The sequence below is a fragment of the Plectropomus leopardus genome, chromosome 7, assembly GCF_008729295.1.
Source record: "Plectropomus leopardus isolate mb chromosome 7, YSFRI_Pleo_2.0, whole genome shotgun sequence".
Classification (NCBI taxonomy): Eukaryota; Metazoa; Chordata; class Actinopteri; order Perciformes; family Serranidae; genus Plectropomus; species Plectropomus leopardus.
This window is the reverse complement of record NC_056469.1, coordinates 12,676,180-12,697,976: the sequence shown is the minus strand read 5'-3', so window position 1 is coordinate 12,697,976 and position 21,797 is coordinate 12,676,180. Positions and strand designations below refer to the sequence as shown.

The window sequence follows — 21,797 nt, the reverse complement described above, 5'->3', positions numbered from 1 at the left end:
TTTCTGTCGCAGCGTTATATTTTAATGATCGCCCATAGAATTAATTAAAAAGTGCAAAGAAAGTGTCAGCATAGAACTTTTACTTTGTAAAACCTCAGGGAGCTATTGTTATTAATCCCCTTTTATAAAAAGTTGCTGGGATCTTTCTGTACATGATGTTGAAAGTCTCAGTTTTGATTTAACATTTGCCAATGGCTTTTTAACAAAGTTTTATGTTAGAGTTTCTGATATGCCAAATTCTTAATATTGACAGAAAGATTTTAAATTTTATTGTAAATGGTAGTTCCAAATATCAGTTATCGTGCTCATTAACTAATAATAGCTGGTATTGGCCTTGAAAAACCGATATTGGTTGCCCCCCAGTATAGAGTGCTAATCTGATACCATTGTGTTTTAAAAAAATAAAAATAATAATAAAATACTAGTAATCATGAAACCAAAGCCTTACATATTGTGTGTGTTTCCTTGTTACACGTGGGACTTATCAGTGTAAAATACGGTTAATATTACCGACATTTTGACAACGGCTCACATTAAGGTATCTACAGGAAACTCATTGTTTTCCCTGGTGCACAGCACAACAGCTGTGTAGGTGACTGATTTAAAGCAGTTAAAAGGAACTGATTTCCAGGAAAACAGCTATTTTTTTTTTGTTTTTTATTAAACTTCTTAAAAGGTTATCAGTGGTATTGGATTGGTGCTTAGAGTACCACACGTGCTGATATCCCATCCTGCATTTTGGGCAGTATCAGATGCATTTCCAAAACTGGAATTGGAACATCTCCAATGAGTGCTGATTTCTCTCAGTGCACTGAGATAAAAATGATCCACTCAAGAATACATTTGTGGTACATGAAATTTCTGTTTCTGAGTTGAACAGTCTCTTGATTAAATTTTTCGTCCCCTGTGTCAGTTGGAGCATCTTTTATTGTAATTGCATTTAGACTAGTGTAGTTATAATCCTCTGTCTTCTCGTTTGCAGCAGAAAATAGTCTTAATTAGCACAGTGGTGTTTTTCTCTACATGTCTGGATCTTGAGTTTATTTGTGTCTGCCTACATGCTTGTTTGTGTGTTGAGTAAGCTTTAGTCCACAAGCCTCTGATTAATGTGGTTTTGTTGAATGCCTTTAGTTTTAGTATGCACTCCCACAAAAGCAATAAAAAAGCAACAGACTAATTTAAATAAACGGAGGGAGGATTAAGAGGGAACTGCTCAAAATAACTCTAAATTCACAGCATCACTCAGTTGTGTTTTTGTGTTTTTTAATTTTTTGTTTTACTAATCTTAATAGATATTTTTTTTTCTTTCTTTCTTTTCTGGAGGCGCAATCATATGTGACGTCAGAGCCTTGTGAGTTTACTTTGGTCACATGTTTCAGTCACCCAGTGATGATCAACTACACCACACCCAGATGTAGAAAAACTCATTAGTTTCCATTTATTGGCTTGGTGCATGTCTTATTTCTAAATTTTGCCTCAAGGTGCTTATTAAGTGCGAAGAATAGTTAAATAAAAAAAGCCTCTACATTCTCAATCTACTGATTTGTGCTGCCATCTGCCTCACTGTTGGTAGGTCACACTTTTTTCTTTTTCTTTTTCAAAATCCATCTGCTGTTTGTGGTAGCCTCATTTCTGTTTCTGTTCAGTTTTAAAATTCACCCACGGGTAAAGGCTGGCAGATTTTACAGTTAAATACAGTATGGGATTTCAAATAACGGTCTGTTTATCCTCCTCAGCACACACCCTGAGATAATTATTGGCTACCAACTGTCCTGTCCATGCATGCTTGTGTGCGCTCCTGAGTACTGTATACGGAGGGATTTCAACACCGCTTGCTAGCTGCAGTGTAAATGCTCATTAATTCAAAGCTGCGCCCACTGGGCTAAAGTGTCAGTCTCATCCTTTGCATAGTATTTGAATGCCATATGTGTCTGTCAGTTCACACAGTTTCTTAAAATAGATTAGAGAGATAGACTAGGTATTGTAAGATAATGTTATCCCTCAGTGTTGTATCTTTTTCTGCTGGGGTCTCAAATGATGAGAGATTTTGAGACAGATGCAGACAGAAGCTCCCCACCCTATCCTTCACAACATCTACCTTTTTTAGAAGTTAAAGGTTCAAGTGGTCAGTTGCAAGCTCTGTCCTGCTGACTAAGGGAGCTCCCTCTTTTTTTCTTTTCTTTTACTTGAAGGCTATACTGTACTTTTGCAAAGAGGAAAATGTTTTAGTGTATGCGGTCACATCTGTTTGTTTAGGGTTATTTTATGTCTTGTTAAATTTAACTCCTGTGAAAACTGAGATGGGCAAGAGGGAGAACATTTGAGGCTATGCGTTGTTGGCAGCCGTACAGAGTGTATCTGGTAATATCTGCGTTCACTTCACAGGCCATCCTGTTTTAAATAGACAGGGTGTGGATGCAATGCTTCCACTAGCAATGTTCAGCACGGATAGAAGCCTTACCACAGTATACACTGACTGCATTAGATCAAAAGCATAGAGTATGAACTTTGCTCAATTTGTCCGTTTAATAAGGAGTCGGTGTATGGTAGAAATAAAGCACAAGACCAACTGATAAAGCGTATGGTTAGGGTTAGGATTACAAGGGTTAAACTTTGTTTCATGTGTTATTTAGACCTTTAAATATGCTGAACACAGGAGATAATGTAGTTAACTTCTTAATGAAGTGCTGAGTGCTGCCCTTGTTCGCATTTTATGAGAACTTTCAATCTTTTTTGTAGTGTAGTGTGGCTTATATACTCCAAGTAGGAGTTTATTATAAGGCCAGGCACAGCAGGATTAATTAATGGCTCCTTGGTCTGTGCACAAATCAAACTAGTGCAGGCACTCTGAATATATTTACTCCATCGGAAACATTTGAGACATCCAGACTGGCTGTATTTATAGATTGCTGTGCTCCTTAGGCCCCACTTTTATCCAGCCTAGTTTCTGCTATTTGCAAACCACAGTCCATGGTGAAAGAAAGCTTTGGCACACACCTTTATCAACAAAGTGTGCCCGTGTATCAGTCTCAAGTATCTGTAGTACAGTGAGTCTATCTCCCTGTACTCTTCTTATGCAGCTGTTATGGGCTGCGCAGATTTATTTCTGGAAGCCTGCAGTCATATGTTAGTCACTGTGGTATGTGGGTTTGTCAGGGAGGAAAGACAGACGGACTGCATGTGTGTGTGTGTGCACAGACTGGAATGACTCCTCCAACATTAACTGACGTGCTATAGCAGTGGTATCGCCTGATAAGGCAGAGGTGGTGGAGTGCACTTTCTCCTGCACAGATTATAGTGTTTTTGTAAGTGTTAAACCCTTAAACACTGCTGCTATCTCTATTATAGTGGACCATAACTGCTTTGTACCACTCTGTCAGTAATCAGCAACAGGTGTCCTTTTCAAGAAATAATGGTGGCATGGCTGTTTTGTCATCCTCCTATTAAAACAGCGTTAATGAATGCTAAAAAAAATATGTATTTTGCTAAGACCTGATAGTATGGTAAAAGAGCAAGCTTGGGCCATGCAAAAATATGTTTCTTTATTTGTAGCCTTTTCCCTGCCAAAACTAGATCCAGTGGTTAAGACTTTGTTGCAGATATTTTGGACATAATTTTATTGAACACTGTAAAAAAAATGTTTGCAGAATTTACAGGAGGGGTGCCCAGTAGCTCACCTGGTAGAGTGGGCGCCCCATGTAAAAAGGCTGTGTTGTCCACGCTGAAGCTGTTCTATGTAACAAAGGCAAAAAGCTAAAAGTTATCTAAAAAAGATAAATAAATTACAGTTAAAAAAAACTGTCAAATAGTAAATAACAATAAAAGACCATCAAATCCAAAACAGTTTATCCCTGTGGTGGATATATTTAATTACTGTAAATCAAGAAATGGTACAAACTTTAATTTTTAGTGTACAAATATGTAGAAAACATACAATGTTACTATGAAAATATGTTTACGTTGTATATTATTTTCAAATCAAAGTATCCTGGGGTGTTTATAAGCTGTGCCTGTCTGCAAAAAACCCACAGTATCTGTAAGCTAAGTGTTTTTCCTCTTGTTTCTCCAGCAGGAGCTCTCTCTAATTGAACAAACAGCTTAGGGAATAGAGAACAGACTAATTATTATTTCCTGCTGTTCTGCTTCGACATTCCATCTCTCCCTCCTTTTGGTCTCTGATGTTGGACTCCACCCATCTACCCTTTTCTATTCCCGTTTCTTGTTGCTCTCCAGCCATATGGGGCTTTGTGCCACCTGAGCTTTCCCTTAACCCTCCCTTTTACCAACATTCATTATCCCTCCTTCCCTTTCCCCCCTCTGGTTGTCCTCCTTCCTTTGCCACCCAGGAGCTTTTCTTTAGCTGGTGCACAGTGTACAGCTTCTCTTGCTGTACCTGTAAAAACAATAATTACACTGTAAATGCTCACATCACTCAACAATTAATATATTAGGCCCCCCTTATGAGATTCATTTTAAAGTTAGAATATGTATTAAATAGGAAACGAGGGGTCTTGCTTTGACACTGACGATCTAGAGTTGATTTAAAATGTCAGAGAATCGAGACCATACATCAACTAATAAATATGATCTGCAAAAGGAATTGGCTCATTACCTGAGTGCCTGATTTGTACACTTATCGTAATAAATGTTAAGAACACCGGGTTTATCCATGAATGTCCAGGAATATACAGGTGAAAATGATGGCCCTTTATTGATGTCATTCCACAAATGCCTCAATCAAACCTCAGTTATTAAAATATGGCTTGAGATGACTAAGATGAAATAGGCTTGACACAATTTAGATGTTAAGAAAAAGGAATGGGAAAAGGTTTACGGGTCAGTCATATTTGGTCAAGTAAGGTCTCCAAAGGGAAGTTAGACAGGATTTTTCCTGCTGTTCAGACAGAGTGGCAAGTTGGCGTCTTGCTCCTATTTTTGGAGAATTATTGTTGTCTTGGAACATGTCTGTCGGCATGCCTGTGTGTCACTGGTCACAATTGGACAAGATGACTAAATGTGACAAAAGAGGAGGAGAGGATGGGTGGGGGTGCTGTTAAAGTAAGTGGATTTCTCTTCTTTAAGTAGGTGTGAAACAGATACCTCTGGATCACTGACTGACTCACTGGCTTTACCTGAGGTCATCATTGCAAATACATCCTGAATGTGAACCCTTCAAATAAGTGTAAGGAGTGTAAGCAACCTAATTGATCCCAATGAGTAACAGTTCATTTAGCACCTCAGGTGTGGTGTTGTCTTTAAAAAAAAATCTCCCCAGGGTTATTATGTTACTGTTACTAACGCTGCACTCCTATTGAACAGATTGTGCTGAGCTCTAACCTGGTTGTTTTAATAGTAGAAGAGAAGTCACATGCAACCTGATGAACCATCTCAAGACTAATTCTCATTTAAAATGATAAAACTAAATGCGGCAGCCTCTGAAAAGCAACTTAACTGTACCTCCACTGATACAAATAAAGAAAGAGTTGGGATTTTCCTACACTTTAAGTCCATCAGAGCCTTCAGATGATTTGTGATCCAGGTTATTTATTTGCAAATGTAGTGAAATTATTGCATTTAGGGCAGTCCAGTTCCAAAATATTACTTAATCATTCAAATGTTAAGAAAGGTTTATGATTGCACACAAATTGCAACCACAGCCTGTTGCCACCGCATGGTATTTGGTAATTAAGTGAAGTTTGGCCATGAGTGGAGCCAAATGTTGTTGATGTTCCAATACAAAAGCATAATAGCCCGTAATTTTACACAGAGGGGTACAGCCTCGCAGAGAATCATTGAGGTTGGGTCCGTTTTGTTAGTGGACCTGTATAACTTTGGAGGATTTATCGATTTTAGAGAATTATGTAACTATTACTGAGGAAGTATGTTTGTCAAAAATGGATTTAGCAGGTTATCTTGTATCAAGTCATGTTAATGCTATTGAAATGGTTGCCTGTGTAAATATCATCTGGTCTCCTATGCCATAATTTCATTTTTTTCCACAAATGCAGCATTGTAAAAGGTTCCCAGTAGACTTTAAGACCTCTAGTAGCGCGATGAAGCTGTTTTTTGATGAATGGATGACACCATACATAGTTCTACCAGGTAGGGTTGGACCCATGGTCGATGCGACTGCCCATCACTGATGGCAGTCTGTCCCCAGCCACTGAGCTTACCATTATGATTTGAAAGCCCAGTCTGACGGTCCGGCTATCCTTCCTCACCAGTACGAGGATGCAGGTTTGATTTAGCTCAAATGGCATTCACTGCATGCATAATTTGAATGTTGGATTACCAAACAAATTTGAAATGCCTCAAAATTGGTGTCATTCTTTTCAAAGTAAAACATGCAGAAAATCAGATGTAATTCAATGTGCCCTTATATTTTGATTTATTTTTTTTGGACAGTGGTGAAGTCGTGGTGGACTGTCTAAGTAGTGTGAAGACAGAGGGTCAGACTATCATTATCAATAATACAAGCCAGTTTACTTGGCATTGCATTGGGGTGAGGCTTTAACCAAGTGTGGCATATGAGCATTAAGGCATGTGCTGAATTAGGAAAATATATGCCTAGCAACTGCAAACAAACACTTTACTGAGCTCATATATCTTATTTACTCACCTCAAAAGCAAAAAGTCTTTCACACTCTTTGTGTCTTCCTCTTGCTTTCTGTCCCTGCTCACTTCTGCCTCTCTGTCTCTGGGTCACTCACCTCTTGTGTGCATGCACCCAATATCGACAGCTGCTACTAAATTGAGCTCTGCACTCTTCTGTGCAGTCAAGAGGTGTAAACATAGGTTGCCATGGTGACACCATGACACCCGAGGGGTATGCTGCTGGCTTGGTAGCAGGATAGTGTGTGTGAGTGTGAGGGGAGTGGCTCAGGGTCCAGGATGTGAATCAACCACACTCTGTCCATTGCAGGTTAAAACTTACTGGAAGGTTAAAACTCAAGTGTGTGCGCAGACAAGTGTGTGTACTTCCACGCAAGTGGGTGGGTGTGCTCTTTAAGTGGCACTCGGGGATGAAACATGCTTGCTTTGTTGATGTTTCTACTGATTTACCTTCTCAATAATATTCTTAGTTTTGAGGGTATGAACATGAAGTGAGGCCATTTTGATTTTGTAAACATTCAGTAATTTGACAGATTGGAGCTATAATTTTTTTTAAATCAAAATGATTTTGCAGTGTTTCTTTGACTACATTTTAACTCTGAATTTTAGAATAGTATACTTCTACAGTACTACTTCTAAACTTTAGCAGTAGTAGTGAAGAAGGCTTTTGGGTTCAGGGTGTTGCTTAAAGATAGGTCTCACTCACTGTGATCAAACCATCAACACTGCAATTGATAGCCAACCTCAGATCTATTGCTGCCTTTTTTGTTCTCAAACTGTCTTTAAAGCTATTGACAGGAAATTGCTTCAGAGAGCTATGTATATAAATGTGATCGTATTTCTTCAGTCAGAATCATTTCAAGTATTGTGAATGCTCGGTTTAATTCCACAAGGCTAACTACAAAGTTTTAGGAATTTACACTCTTCAAACATCTGTTTGACAGGACAGAATAGATCTGAAACACCAGCTTTCTCCCAGCTTTTGGAAAAGGTTAGGCAATAATTTGGCCGGTGTTGAAGACAGCCGGTGTTGAAGTCTTTTCTTTGTTTGTTACTCAAACAATGTAATGTTGATATGTAGACTATTTTTACACCAACCCTTATTATTGCCATAGAATTTTGGTTTCATCCACTGTTTATGTTCTAAGGATGCACACAGCACGTCATAGTGAATGTAGGCCAGTCGGCTCTGTGTTTTTGGCCCATTAATCTGCTCCATTCCCAGTTGGTTGGCTTCATTAGTAGATAGTGGCTCATTGTTTTTGTGATCCTATTGTCTGACACTAAACAGACTCCCATCTGACGGGATGTCTATGTTCCAGACTGGAGACACGTCTGGCTGTCCATCCGTCTTGTCTCTCTGACTGACTTACTGACTTCATGAGTTGATGTGGCTCTGTCTGCTGCCTTAATCATAGTTGTGTTTACTCACATCAACAGCAGACTTTTTTAGACAGCACCCGTCTGTCTTCTTTTCTCAGTTGCAGTCCCATTAATAGCATTCTGCACCAACGAATTGTTATTATTAGTAACAGACTGTCTGACAGTTTTTACTATATCAGAATTTTAGCCTGGATCCTTAAGAAAGCAAGATAAATATGATTAACACAAAGTAATTGAATTGTATCTGGTTACTTTTAAGGCTCAAGAGAAGATTAGAAGGATATGGGCATAGCAGAAAATAGTTCTCATCTAAAAAAACTTGGAATAAGTTCTGGTGAGGGTTGTGCTGACAGAGCACAGTTCAGAACAGAAACAAATATATTCCATTATTTTTTATAAGACTTCCAGGGTGGGAACTTTTTAGGCTGTGTTTCCAGGGCTTGGATAAATACAGCCACTGACTGTTATTTCTTTCCCCAGCAAAATCCTTAAGGTAGTCTCCAGTGTGTCTGAGCACTGTTATGTAATTTAACTTGTCCACTAACAACAGCAATCTGAGTGTGTGCAGCTCATGGATTTGCATTGCACACTCAGTCGCGCTGTGTGTGCAGTGATCTCACCAAACCTGTAATTTGAAGAGGATTTAAGTTTTGCTTGCATACTGAAATCATCTGACACCTTTTCCATCTGTCCGTGGCACAGTTTTAATTTTGGGCAATTTTCATTTAGTCCTGCATTCACACTGATCTGTATCTTTGCACAAACACAACCACACATGTGCACAAACAGCCCTGCTCACACATCCAGGCTTGATTTATCCCAAGTGACTTGATCAGGAGGGAGCAAGGTTGTATTTGGGTCAGGGAGGAGGTAGCCTTATACCTTAGACACTCACTGCAAATACACTTACACACACACACACACACACACACATGCATAGACAGTCATGGAGACACTCAGACTAATCTGTTAAAGAGGCTAACACACAGACGGTCAAATAGGATGACTGGTAGGGCCTACATCTACTTACAAAGGAAAGGTTAAAACAGCTTGAGCTCACTCAGACACTGCACTGACATATAGTCGATTCTGTATGTAGTCAATATGCTAAAGTTCACAAAATGCTTAATAATGATTTTGTCAGTTTTACAGTTTTTATTTTATTTTAAAAAAAAATGGATGTGTATTTGAGACAGCATTCAAGTCTTCCTACTTATAACCACCAGTCAGACTGAGAGTATCTCTGGTGGGTTTCCATCAACCCTCAAATTGTGTGAATTGAAATTGTGAATACAAAATACGCCTGAGGGAAAAATGGCAATCAATCAAAAAAGAAGTCCCATTTTTCGCAAAAACCTTTTTTTATGCTCGCATGAGGTGGTATTTCAGGCGATTCAGAAAAGCTATATTTCACAAAACTGAAATGGAAACACTTTTTTGCTTTTAAAGGTCATATCATGTGCAACACTGGGTGGCGGTAATGCAACTTTATGTATGCCAACTGCCAGTAAACCCAAAGAAGAAAAAAAAGTAACAAAGTCACATGACATTCTACAAAGCATGGCTCGATATGTGTGGATGGAGGAAGAGACAGAAATCTCCTTAATTCTTACACAAGACAAAGAAATTATGGCGATATTAGATTGGCTGTATTGAGTGGCTGCTATAGAAATAAAGCTACCTATGTTTTGGACATCCATCGCCATGCGTCTTGGTATGTTATCGCATGAGGAAAGTTGCGTAACATTGCGAGAGAAGTCGCATGATATCACTCAGTGGAAATGCAGTTATCTCACAATTGTGTTTTATCCAAATTTCAAAAATATTGCTTAAGTTTTGCAGAAATCCATAATGGAAACCCACCTACTGACTTAAAGAAACGCACTTTAGGTGTGTTGTGTTTTGGAAGATTGAACTGCAGTTTGTATTTTTCAGAGTGACACCTAAGGCACGTTTCCACTTCATGGTACCACTACTTTACTCTACTCTTGCATTTTTTGGTTTTCCATTAGGGAAAAGTACCTGGTACCACCTTTTTTGGTACCTGCTACTTGGGGTTCCAAAAAAAGCCAACCGGGTACTATGAGGTACTGAAAGGTGACGTGGAAATTCTGCAGACCACCGATTGGTCAGAGGGAATTATCACTGCATCACTGCGTCATTATGTCATCAATGCGTGGCACAGGAATACCCTGAACAGTGCAAACTCATGCCCACCATTTTTAAACAGCCAAGCTATTTTGTATCATTTTTTTTTCTTTCCCAAAATGGCAGAGAAAGATCACGCCGTGGTCACTCGTGGAGGTGCAAACGTTCCTCACCTTGATGGCTGACAAACGTATCCAGCAAGTGTGAGTCTGTGCGGATGTGTGTTGCGTTGAAGATGACATCACGGCAGTTTCACGCAGTGTTGCTATGATGACCAGCTACACTGAGGGGATATTAGCTAATGTGAAATGACCCCCAGAAAAGTACTTGATATCAAAGGCGAGTAGAGTAGAGTAGAGTAGAGTAGAGCCGGTACCATGTAGTGGAAACGCGCCTCTAGACACCTGTGAAGTTGCAAGATTGTTACTTCAACATAATACTATAAAATCATGTTCACTAATAGCTGGCAACCAGCATTGTCTCAGAAGTGAGAAAGCTGTAGTAGGAGTGAAAATCCTAATTAATCTTATGTACTCATGGAGTATTAAAAAAAACACAAAGTTGTCTGTACAGTCACATTTATCGTGGGTAAATAAATGTAAAATAGAGTTCCCTGCTTTTAAGAAATGGTGATTGACCTGTCAGGTTGTGCCTTTTCTTTTAGAGGATGCCAGACGTTTTACTGTAGCTATAGATTAAAGCTACAGTTGGCAATTTGTATAAAAATAACTTTTTTTATAACTTTGTCTCATTTGCTGAAACTGTCACTACATCTGGACAGAAGTAAATGAGACAGATAATCTATGATAAAGAAGTCAGGTTTCTCTGCCTCCTCCCAGTGCTTCCAATGGCATTTGCTAGAGTGGCTACATGCAAACTACCAATGAGAGCACAGGAGTCTCTCTAACGCAGCTGTCAGTCATGTCAGTCACTGCTCGTTAAATGTGGTCAAACTGTAGCAGCGCTTATCAAATATGATATGAAGTTTTTCTTACTGCATCGCTTATTTCTTGCCTCAAATGTTTTCAGAAACTAAAATGATAAAGTTTGCCACAGCCGGTGCCAGTGCTCAATTTTGGCTCGACTGTTTCTAACATGGCAGTCAGGTCAGCCACGCCTCTATGCTGGAGAAGGAGGAATACGTTTTAACCACATATACTACTTTCAGTGTAATACATAGATAACAAGTTTAACAAACTTGTAGGGACTACTTTTTTTTGTTAAAATTTAGTGTAGCAGTTGATGGAAGATATGTGCAGCTCACCTGTAATAATAATCCTACTCTTTGCAATCATGAGACATTATCTATATATTGTATGCCAGTGTTAGCATGATATGCTGTGTGGATTACTTACTGGAGAAACTTTGATGAATTAGTGTATGTTCCCATCCCAGGGTGCTCTTGGTTGTATTATTTTTTTTATCTAAATTGTGGACCCCAAATTGTATTGACAGATCTCTCTGTTCACTCTGTTTCATAGCTGCTCACATGATGTCCTGGATGATGTTTTGAAAATCTTAGAAACATTAGTTTGACCTTAAACAGCTTTAAAAGAATATAGTGAAAGAAATATATCCTTTTTAACGCTGGTTAGTCAAGTGGAAAGACCTGAGTGGTTTTGAGAGGTCCATTAGTAACGTGTGTGTTTTAGCCCATTTGTAACTCAGTCCCTGTTGCTGCTCAGCACTTACCACCCCCCACCCCCCCGTGCCGGAGCAGGGTTTTCTACTTTTCGTTCCCTGCTTCTCCTTTACTCTCTCACTCTTTCTCTCTTGGTTTACACTCGCTCATTCTAACTCTGTGGGAGACGAGGCTTTTCCTAAAGGAGTCTTTGTGCGTGTTCGAGAGAGGGAAAGAGAGAGAGAGGGAGAGTGAAATGTTATGGTGAGACAAACAGCAACCGAGAGGGAGAGAAGGATACTAGCTGACTGTGTTAAGCCTGGCTAGGACCCAGTCCCACAGCTCCACAGAGCCTGGTTCTGTTTACCTTCGAAACACACACACGCACAACAGAAAAGTACAAAAATCTCACACATATACATAATTTTGAATGAATACTTCATCCCCCAAATGACAATTTGTGGATCAATCACCCACTCTGTGTTATGTTGAATTCATGAGAAAACTTTGTTTTTTGCACGCCTCCTGTGATTGAAGAATACAGATATGAAAAGAAATTCTTAATGAAACTAAGTAAAACTGGCCCACATTTAACAACAGTGAAATCCTTGCAAGGCATCAATTTACAAACCGAAAATAAAGCTTTTTCTATACTCTCTTCAAAACCAGTCTTCACTGAGAAAAAACCCCAAAACAAAACAGTACTTTTACCTAGCTGAACATGGAACCTGCTGGTCTACTGCTGCCTCATTCAGTTAGTTTGTTTGTGTTATTGTGTGGCTTTGGTTTTTTAAAAAGAGACCTGTGGATTCACCAAAGTCACACAACAGTGATAGTAATTGATATCCAAATGGTCACTTGGGGGTGAATTATTCCTATATGGTGCTCTTGAAATAATTTTCCTCTCTTAATTTCTTGTGACCAAAGCAGGCGTTTTTAAACACATCTTTACTCAGAGCACCTTGCAGTTTGTGATTAGAAGTTATCTGCAGTGTGACTCCTAAGTAGATTATGATCAATGCTGTCAAACCTTGAAGTACAGTCTGTCATCCCTATAATGCATCCATTGAAAAACACTTTATGTGTTGCATAATGAGTCAGTGACTCTGGGTCTTGTGGGTGAGAGCTGGTTGATATCCGACTCAGCTGTTAATAGTTAACTTCAGCCAGGTTAGAGTCCGCTCACTGTGCTATGTTCATGTGCATTCTTCCTACGCTGTGCTCTCTTCACCCCTTACACTGGGCAGGAGTACCTTGAAAGAGACTGGATTATACACCACTAGATTTAACACTCACCTTCTCTCCGAGAGCATGCCTTATCCTTGAAACTGGATTTATAAACAGCCTGATACATAACACGTTTGGGACACTCAGTCAACACAAGGACTGTATTTGACGTGAGTGGGGTGTTTTCCATTTGTTATCCAAGGCTAATATTTGTGCAGCGAAGACAGAGAGGGCGTGCGTGCTGAAATGTGTGCTATAGAATAGCTGTTTGTCATTTTTAGCAGAATGAAGTGTTTGATTTCTGTCTAATCAGCTGTCTCTGTCAGGCTAAGTACAGTTTATGTTGAGCCGAGGTCAAATGTGCAGATAGCAGCATGTCATTGACATCTGCCACATCTCCGCCCATGGGAGCGGTGCTTTGAGTGTGCTTTTCATTCTCGTCTGTTTAAAAAATATTACCTTGTTTTCAAAACTAAATTGTGCAATGTATACACCTGAGCCAAACCAATAAATATTGCTGTTTTGAAAGTTTTTCTGGTGCTACCAGAAATAGAAAATTCTAATTTTATCATTTTGATTTAGTCAATTTTGTGCAACTCAGCCCCCCCATATAGTTTTATAGAGGTTTCTTCTGCTGTCAGACATGATTCTCTAAATTCATGATTCAGTTGGACTTTGATTTTCATCAAATCATTGTTTTTATGCTGTGACAACTGTCTTTTATGTTTTCAAATTATTATTTAAAAAGATAGACTGCATGGTGTCAAGTGGGATATGAGAATAATAATTTATTTCACCCGTCAATTGAACTATTGAAACTGAGCTTCCTCACCTGCAAAAAGCTATTTAGACTTTGACTTCTGAAAGCACACATTGATTATTTGACACTGCATTTTTTTCTAAAAGTATGAATGCTCAAAAATGATATTAGAAAGGGTGTAATTACATCTGTTATGAAACAGATGTAATAAGCAGCTGCTCAGGGTTGTATCGTCTTGATGACTAAAAGGATCAGATCAGCATATCTGTAGACTTTTATGTAATCGAAGTGAAAAGAAAAGGTGGTGTCAAAAACAGAAAAATAGAGGAAAGTCATTGATATTCAGGCTGCTCCTGTGGTGGTCGCAGTGGGTTTTGTTCAGTGTGTCATGCTGTGTAACTAAGACTGAACTCAAGACAAAGACAAATGACTCAGCTGAACCAATTTACCTCATAATTTAATTTGTTGTATTAAGAATTAATAATAATGATTCAGAAAGTTAAACTTTGCATGGAATGAGGTGTTTTACTAAATAATCGATAGACTGTTTACTTAACATAATCAAAACATCATAAATCTTTGTTGGATCAGATAACGGATTGATATGCAAATTGTAAACGTGATACCCAAGGACAATATGTGTTTTTATTTATTTTTGAGCATGCTGTGCTAAAGGCCTTCATGGAAAAATTATACAATGTAGCAAACTACAACAAACACCTAAAAAGTTAATAAAATTATCCTCTTTGTATCTTTATCATTGTAATCTCTCAGGAGGAGAATGAAGGCACGTGCCCCACCTCCGCCACAGGCCCCTCTACCTGCCCCACGCCATATCTTCAGAAACACTGTACCTGATGGGGGAGGGACATCAGGCATAGACACCAAGGAGAATGTACTGAGACCCGCTGTGGATTTACAGCTAACCCTACCACAGGGATATCAGACTTCTGTAACTGAGGATGGCAGGTGAGAGGACACAGGTTTTTGTTGCTGTCTTTACATTGCATTGTCTGTAAATGTCTTGTTATCATTTGTTTGCGTATGAATACTGTGGGCTGCAAAATGTCTATCCATCCATACCTACATGAAATTATTGTTATCTATGAATATGAGGATCTTTGTGCTGCTTTGCTGTACAGTATGATTTTATTGTATGTCTGGCTGACCTTCATTGGCCAGTCACCTGACAAACAGTGGGAGACCTGTTTGTCGCTTCTAGGTCTGTTTTCGTTGCTGTGCCAGTGGGGCCTTGTCAAGGGGTCCCATTCCCAGTCTCAGCATAAGCTTTGTCACAGAGCGCTTCCAGATGAAGGCTGTCCTGCTAACGCTCTCTGCCTCTAATGAGGCTCTCTTCTTTGGGGCAGAAAATCAGGGATGCCTCCCTTATTCAGAACAACGTGGCGCTCTTTGAGTAACTATAGACAAACTATAGGCCCATAGATGTCTCTGTGCTACTTCTCACTAATAGTAACAGAATGTTGGTATCTTTTTTAAATTTAACTGCAGGATTTTTCTTAAAAAAGCTCAAAACAATGTAACCACAAATAGGCGAAATGCCAAACAAGAGTGAATCAGGGGTTTGCAAACAGTATGTTGTGCATGTTTGCAAACAGTAACAGTAACAAACAGCATAGCATACCTTTATATATGTGCATTTTTTTGAATATATTTATGACAGCATAGAACTGAGCTGTGTTTACACAGTAACATCAGGGCCTGGACACTGTAATAGTTCATATGGTCATAGATAAGATTTGGCTGAGGTGTCATAAACACACAGATGTGCCATTAGTAGCTGATAATAACTTGTACAACCCCCCCCACCCCCCCCCCCCCCTCCCCCAGACAGTCTCCCAGACAGTCTCTCACTAATTGTAGCTCTGTTGTGGAATAATTGTAAGTTGATGCCAATACTGTAGTAAAATACGTATCTGATTATAGGTAATATTGTGTCATAGTAGTACATAGTTTGCTTTTCCATTCAATGTGTGATGACTTTAGCATACAGAGAATACATTTTATAGCTGCACGTCTCTATTAGGGGCCATTTTCTGCTCCCCAGTGTACCCTGACGAGACCTAAACTCCTTAAGTAGCGGTAAAGTTAGATAATGCATTACCTCCGCTCTCCTATACATTCCTTATCTGTTTATGTCATTGATTGTTTCTACTAATATCATTATTACACTTAGATTAATATTCAAACCCAAGCTGTCATTTTTATGACTGGAACAGTCCATCAAATGAAAAATTATATGTAGATGCCTTGTGCATAATCTCAAACATATGCCCCTATAAAGTAACTTGTCATCAGCAGTTTATGATGCAGACAGCAGTTAAACTAAAGTTCAGCAAGGATGAGGGGGGGGCAACAGGTTAAAATGTAACATTATGCATTTAATGCATAATGTTGCATTTAATTTTACATTTTTCATTCCTTTTGGATATTGATTGTGTTGTGACTTGTTTTTGATGAACAGACATGCAAAATCAGCCTAAGAAGCACATAGTAACACAAGACACTGGGTCTGCTGATTGCAGACAGTCGTTTTAGTTGTAGACTCTGTCTGTGTGTTAGTGATTGTCAATGGTATCCTTTGTAGCGGTATCTCTCTCAGTTCTGTCATCTGATCTGGCTGTTCCCAGAAAACATTGGAGACTGTCTCTTGGTTTCTTTATCTGAGGATTGACAGGTTGTACTGCAGGCCTCCTCATCAGCTGCATCCCCCCCCGCACACACAGACTTACAAACACACAAAGCATCGAAGCAGACTTCAGAGCTCCTTCTGTGGTTTAATGGATAGAAGTAGTTAGTCATATCAACATGTACTCTGCAATTTGCCTGTCGTTTTTCTTTCTCCATGTTTTGTCATTGCCCTTTTATTGTGGGAGGCTCTTTAGACTTTCTGCCTACATAAGCCATACAGATTAAATCTACAGTATATGATAAGTGGCTTCTCTGCCTTCTTTTTTTTGGCATTTGTTTTCAAGTCTCCCACACAAGTTAGAGTAAGACCTTGTTAATACTAGACCTTTTCTTGATCATTTTAAAAAAACATTTCTTCTAAATATTATTTTGTTCTATGTTCAGCTTTAAGTCCCCTCTCACATAATGTAAATTTTTAGTCAATATCAATATTGTAACTAAAGACTGATCTAGGTGTACCACTTTCTTTTTAAATGAATGGATAATAATCAAAAAATCAGGTAAACAAAAGCAGCATGTGCAAATGAAAATATAAGGGACACAAATACTGATGAAGAACGTAGAATAAAAATATTAAGAGATCACCACATAAAAAAGTTGTACATCTTTACTTAATTATAAAAAATATTCAGTCTTGAGGTTTCAGGGAAAAATAGTTATATGATGTTCTTAAACAGCTTATTACATTTTTCTGTTTAATAAACTGAGATTAAAGTTTAGGTTTAAGTTTTAGGAGGAAAAAGAAGTGAAATAGGTAACGATCTAAAAAAATCTCATTAAAAATGTATAAAGAATAATCAAATTAATCAAACATCCAAGATCACCATTATTATCATAGTAACAAATAATATATTTTAAGGTTAAAAGAGTGGATATCAGCTTCAAACAAGTGAGACTTCATCTGCCCAAAATCGGTTGGTGACAAAGTCATAGTCAAAGTTTTTAGTCATCATATGGATTTATTTTAGTGGGTGCTCATGATAGTTAGGAGGATTTTCAGATAGGCAAATCCTGTCATCATGAGCCCAAAATGACCAAGAAATATTCATGAAGGAGTTGAAAAAAAAAACAAAGACAGCCTTTTAATCTAAATGTCAACATTAGTGCTATTGCTGTTCAGTCTACAGTATCTCTGGTAAAACTGCTCAGTATTTCAAATCATAACCTTTTCGTCTGTCAATGAGCCATCCTTTTCTAAGTGCATCAGGTGTGAGTGAGTCTCGGTTTTGTTGTATGAAGTAATTACTATTCTCTTTAGCAGAGCTAATGCGATGTAGGCATTGTAACCCTATCTTCTCTTCTGCCTCCCTCTCTTTCTCTCGCTCCCCATCTCCTCCTGTGGTTCTTTCTTCTAAACTCCCTCCCTTCCTCCCTCCTCCCCACCCTCTTCCCCCTTCTCTTTCACTTTCTCTCTCTCCCCTTCTCTTTTTCTTTCTTCCTCTCACAGTAAGGCGCTGATGGACCTGCTGGTCGAGCTGTGTAGCCGCTACCACCTGAATCCAGCACTGCACACCCTGGAGCTGCTGTCACCCGAGGGCCACAATTTGGGGTTCAAGCCCAACGCATTGCTGGGCTCCCTCAACGTGGCCTGTGTCCTCATCAAGGAGAAAGTTTTGGAGGAGAAAGTGGTACGCAGGCCGGCACCCAAAGTGCCAGAGGTGAGTTACAGAAGAGCCTGATATTGTCAACTGGATCTTTGTCTCCTTTTTTATTTAGGATTTAAAACATGTCATAGCACATTTTAAACCTGCTGATATTAGTTTTAATAGGCTTGGCTTGGGGTCTTGCGTGTTTTGGGACAGAGAATCTAATATTTTAACAACAACTGCAAATTTAACAATTAGCGTGTACATGATAACAAGTTACAAGTTAATTTGATAACAAATTAGAAGAATATATCCCAAAGCAATGCATGTTATTTTGTAAAGTAGAATTATGTAGTCCAGTGAAAAAGCCCTTAATATATTTGCTGTGCTGTTTGCATGTATTATATGCATAGCTCCTTACCCTGGAGCCTTACGTAATGTCCGTCCCTCGCCTCTCTGCCCTTTACCTCTGACTGCTGGCAGAAAGCAAGGCCAGTGAAACCTGTAAGAGCCCATGCTAAGGTAGGAAGCCTGTGGGAATAACTTGCCAGCATGACATTTGAATCAATTCTTTACATTGCTTTTTTTCAGTCCAAGTGTGCCTTTTTTAGTCTTTATCATCTATCCTGTTTTGATCTTTTTTTTTTTAACTCACTTGTCGATCTGAACTTATTTCTACTGAGCATTAGTCTCTTTGTCTCTCCCTTTTTCTCTGCCTCTCCTCTGCTCTCCTCCTACAGTTTGAATATTTGATGAGTGCCTTACCTTTAGTTACCATGCATTATTTCTCTGCTCTTCTCAGGGCTCACTGGCTGCTCTCTCTCCCTTTGACTCTCCTGGCCTCAGGCCAGAGACTGACACTATTTCAGACACTGCTGTCAGTCATTCTTCTACTCTATTTTATCTGTCCTTGCATTGTGCCGCCAGTCTCTGCTGTTAAGATGAAGTTATTTAACTGTGATTTACTGAACACTCAGTTGTTTATCAGATGCACTCAGCTAAAGTTAATACCATCTAATACGACAGCCGTGCAATATATCCTATCTCCATGAAGGTTATAATGTTCAGTTTTTGTTGGAAATGTTTTAGAAAGGTATTGATTTAACTTAATGATAATTTTGGAGACTTACATTTGTAGTGTATTGAACTGGATTGTGTTAGAGGTGTTTCTAGTATCTACCCTCACATTACAGGAAAGTATGATTTTAACATCAGTGTAACATCACAAGTAGAGCTGCAATGATTGGTTGTCAATTATTAAGTTTATCACAAACTAATCTGATAAGTATCGGGCCTAATGAACACATTTTTTAAGGATCGGGATTGGTTATTTTGAGCCAGCACCCCGTCCGATGCTTTGTGTACGTCAGCCATCACACAGGAGTTGTAAACGGAGAGCATGATTTGCAGCAGAAATTCAGATTTTGTTGTGATTCTGCTGCTCCAACAAGTGGAAACTTTTTTCATGTTCAATTTAAGCTGCTACAACACTGTAAATTGAATTACAGTTTTTTAGTGAACTAGTTTTATTATAATGCTGTATTATCTAGGTAAATACAAATATCGAATTGGGACACGGTATTAACAGATACTCAATATCAAATTACTCAAATTGGAATCAGGGGCAAAAACACTTGAGTGGGACATCCCTAATTATCAATTCACAGTTTGAGTAATTTAAGGGGAAAAAGTACACATTTTCAGATGCTTAAATGTGAATATTTCCTGGTTTCTTCAACAATGTTGCAGTAAACTAAATATCTTTGGGTTGTGAACATTTGAAGACATCATCTGGGGCTTTTTGAAACACTTATTGCCATTTTTCATTATTTTATGACATTTAATAGACCACATAACTAATCAATTAATTACGAAAATAACTGACAGATTAATCGACAGTGAAAATAATCATTAGTTACAGCCAAAGTGAAAAGCAACTAAAGTGATTCAGCTAACACTAACATCAAATATAAATCCTGCATCCCTGAAATATTTCATAGAAGACAAACTTAAACCTCAAGCATCTGCTAACTTTTGGAATAAACACCTAAGAACTTAAGGAGCAGAGGGACTTTCACTGCATGCATCTGTCAGTCTGTTTGTTTATCTGTCTGATTATCTGTCTGTGACCAGCACCTGGAAAACTACTTGTCAGATTAGCAGAAGATTTTGGCACATATGCACACTCTCCCCAATCTAAAAAGAACTATTGATTTAGCAAAACCCATGACTTTCATGTAGCATCAACCACCTCAAGCAACTTTTAGTTGCACAATGGACTCCTTCTGTACTACTCTTATTTATTACTATTCTGTCATCAATCAGGAACAGCTTTGACTGAAACAAATGACTCACTATAGAAGTTATGAGACCTTGGCAGAAGCCTGTGTGCTTTCATGTATCTGAAGCACCATTCCCTGTGGTGATACATAATACCGAATGTCTCTTATTTGAATTACAAAAGCCACTGAAGTGCCACCAGCTGAAGAGGCATTTTATGAATTTTCAAGCTCTTGACCTCGGAGTGTTTTTATGGTGGTTGATGTGAACCACTTGCGGTTGATGTGAACCACAGTGATAAAGACTGCTGTATAGAGAGAAGTGCTGTTCGCCATAATAGAACACTATGTAATGTTGTTGGAAAGACTACCTACACACACACATGTGCACACATATCCAAGATCACATGAATGTATGAGTGTATGCACATAAACACAGACATCATCATCTTTAGTCTATTAAATGTTCCTTTTTTTCTGTCAGCAACCAAAGTCTAACCTTAAGTTATTCATTATTGAAGTGTCTTTGCGTGTTTGGATGACTTCTTTTCACACATTTTGTTTTTTCCCTGTAAGACCTTGACTTTGTGAAGCTTTTACTCTCTGTTTCCTGCTAGCTCACCGCAACTTCTGTGACTCCAGAATGGGAAAATTTCCACGGTGGCTAGAACAGTGAGCCCTAAATAGCCTTTTATCTCATTCATTTGTTATACACTAATGTCTCATTCTCCCGTCTCTGTTTTAGAAAACAGTGCGTTTGATGGTGAACTACCACGGCAGCCAGAAGGCAGTGGTACGGGTCAACCCGTTTGTGCCACTCCAGGCTCTGATACCGGTCATCTGCGACAAGTGTGAGTTTGACCCTGCGCATGTCCTGCTCCTGAAGGACAGCATCAGTCGCCACGAGTTGCCACTGAATAAATCTCTGACAGATCTGGGGATCAAGGAGCTCTATGTACATGATCAGAGTCTAGGTAAATCTTAAGCACTTGATTCTGTCTGTTTTTTTTCTGTTTTCTGTTTCCGTTTAATTACTTTTAGTTTAATAAACTGATCAAATCAATGTAGATCAATTGACAAAGTATACTGAAACTGAAGTACCCATAACAGAGCCAAAATTATAAATACAATATCAAAAATTTGTAGATTGAGTGTCAATGAAAAGAAAGTATTTATTATATTGTTTATAGAGTTTTTAAAATAAAATTGATTATATTAAATATGAACAGAGCTAATGTTTGTAAGCTAATTAAAGCAGATAAAAGACGTCATCACGGATACTGATTGGTGTCTTTGCTTGCCAAGTTGTTATGTTGTTATCTGATGTTGGTCGGAAAATTACCATCATCTGAATAGTAATTGAAAAAGCATATGCTGTTAGTGAATTGAAATGTCTTTGAAAAAATGTATTAATACATATACATAGAAATAGATACATATTGAGTTAAGTTAGGGAATAAAAATTAAAGTTT

General features: G+C 38.6%; 1 protein-coding gene across 1 annotated transcript in view; it reads left to right on the top strand.

Moving 5' to 3' along the window:
• The window catches only part of cobl (cordon-bleu WH2 repeat protein), a 64,659-nt gene that overhangs the window by 2,417 nt on the left and 40,445 nt on the right, over positions 1 to 21,797 (top strand). The window contains 3 exon segments of the mRNA XM_042490030.1: positions 14,526 to 14,720; positions 17,908 to 18,118; positions 21,071 to 21,299. Coding sequence (XP_042345964.1) covers positions 14,526 to 14,720; positions 17,908 to 18,118; positions 21,071 to 21,299 — 635 coding nt within the window.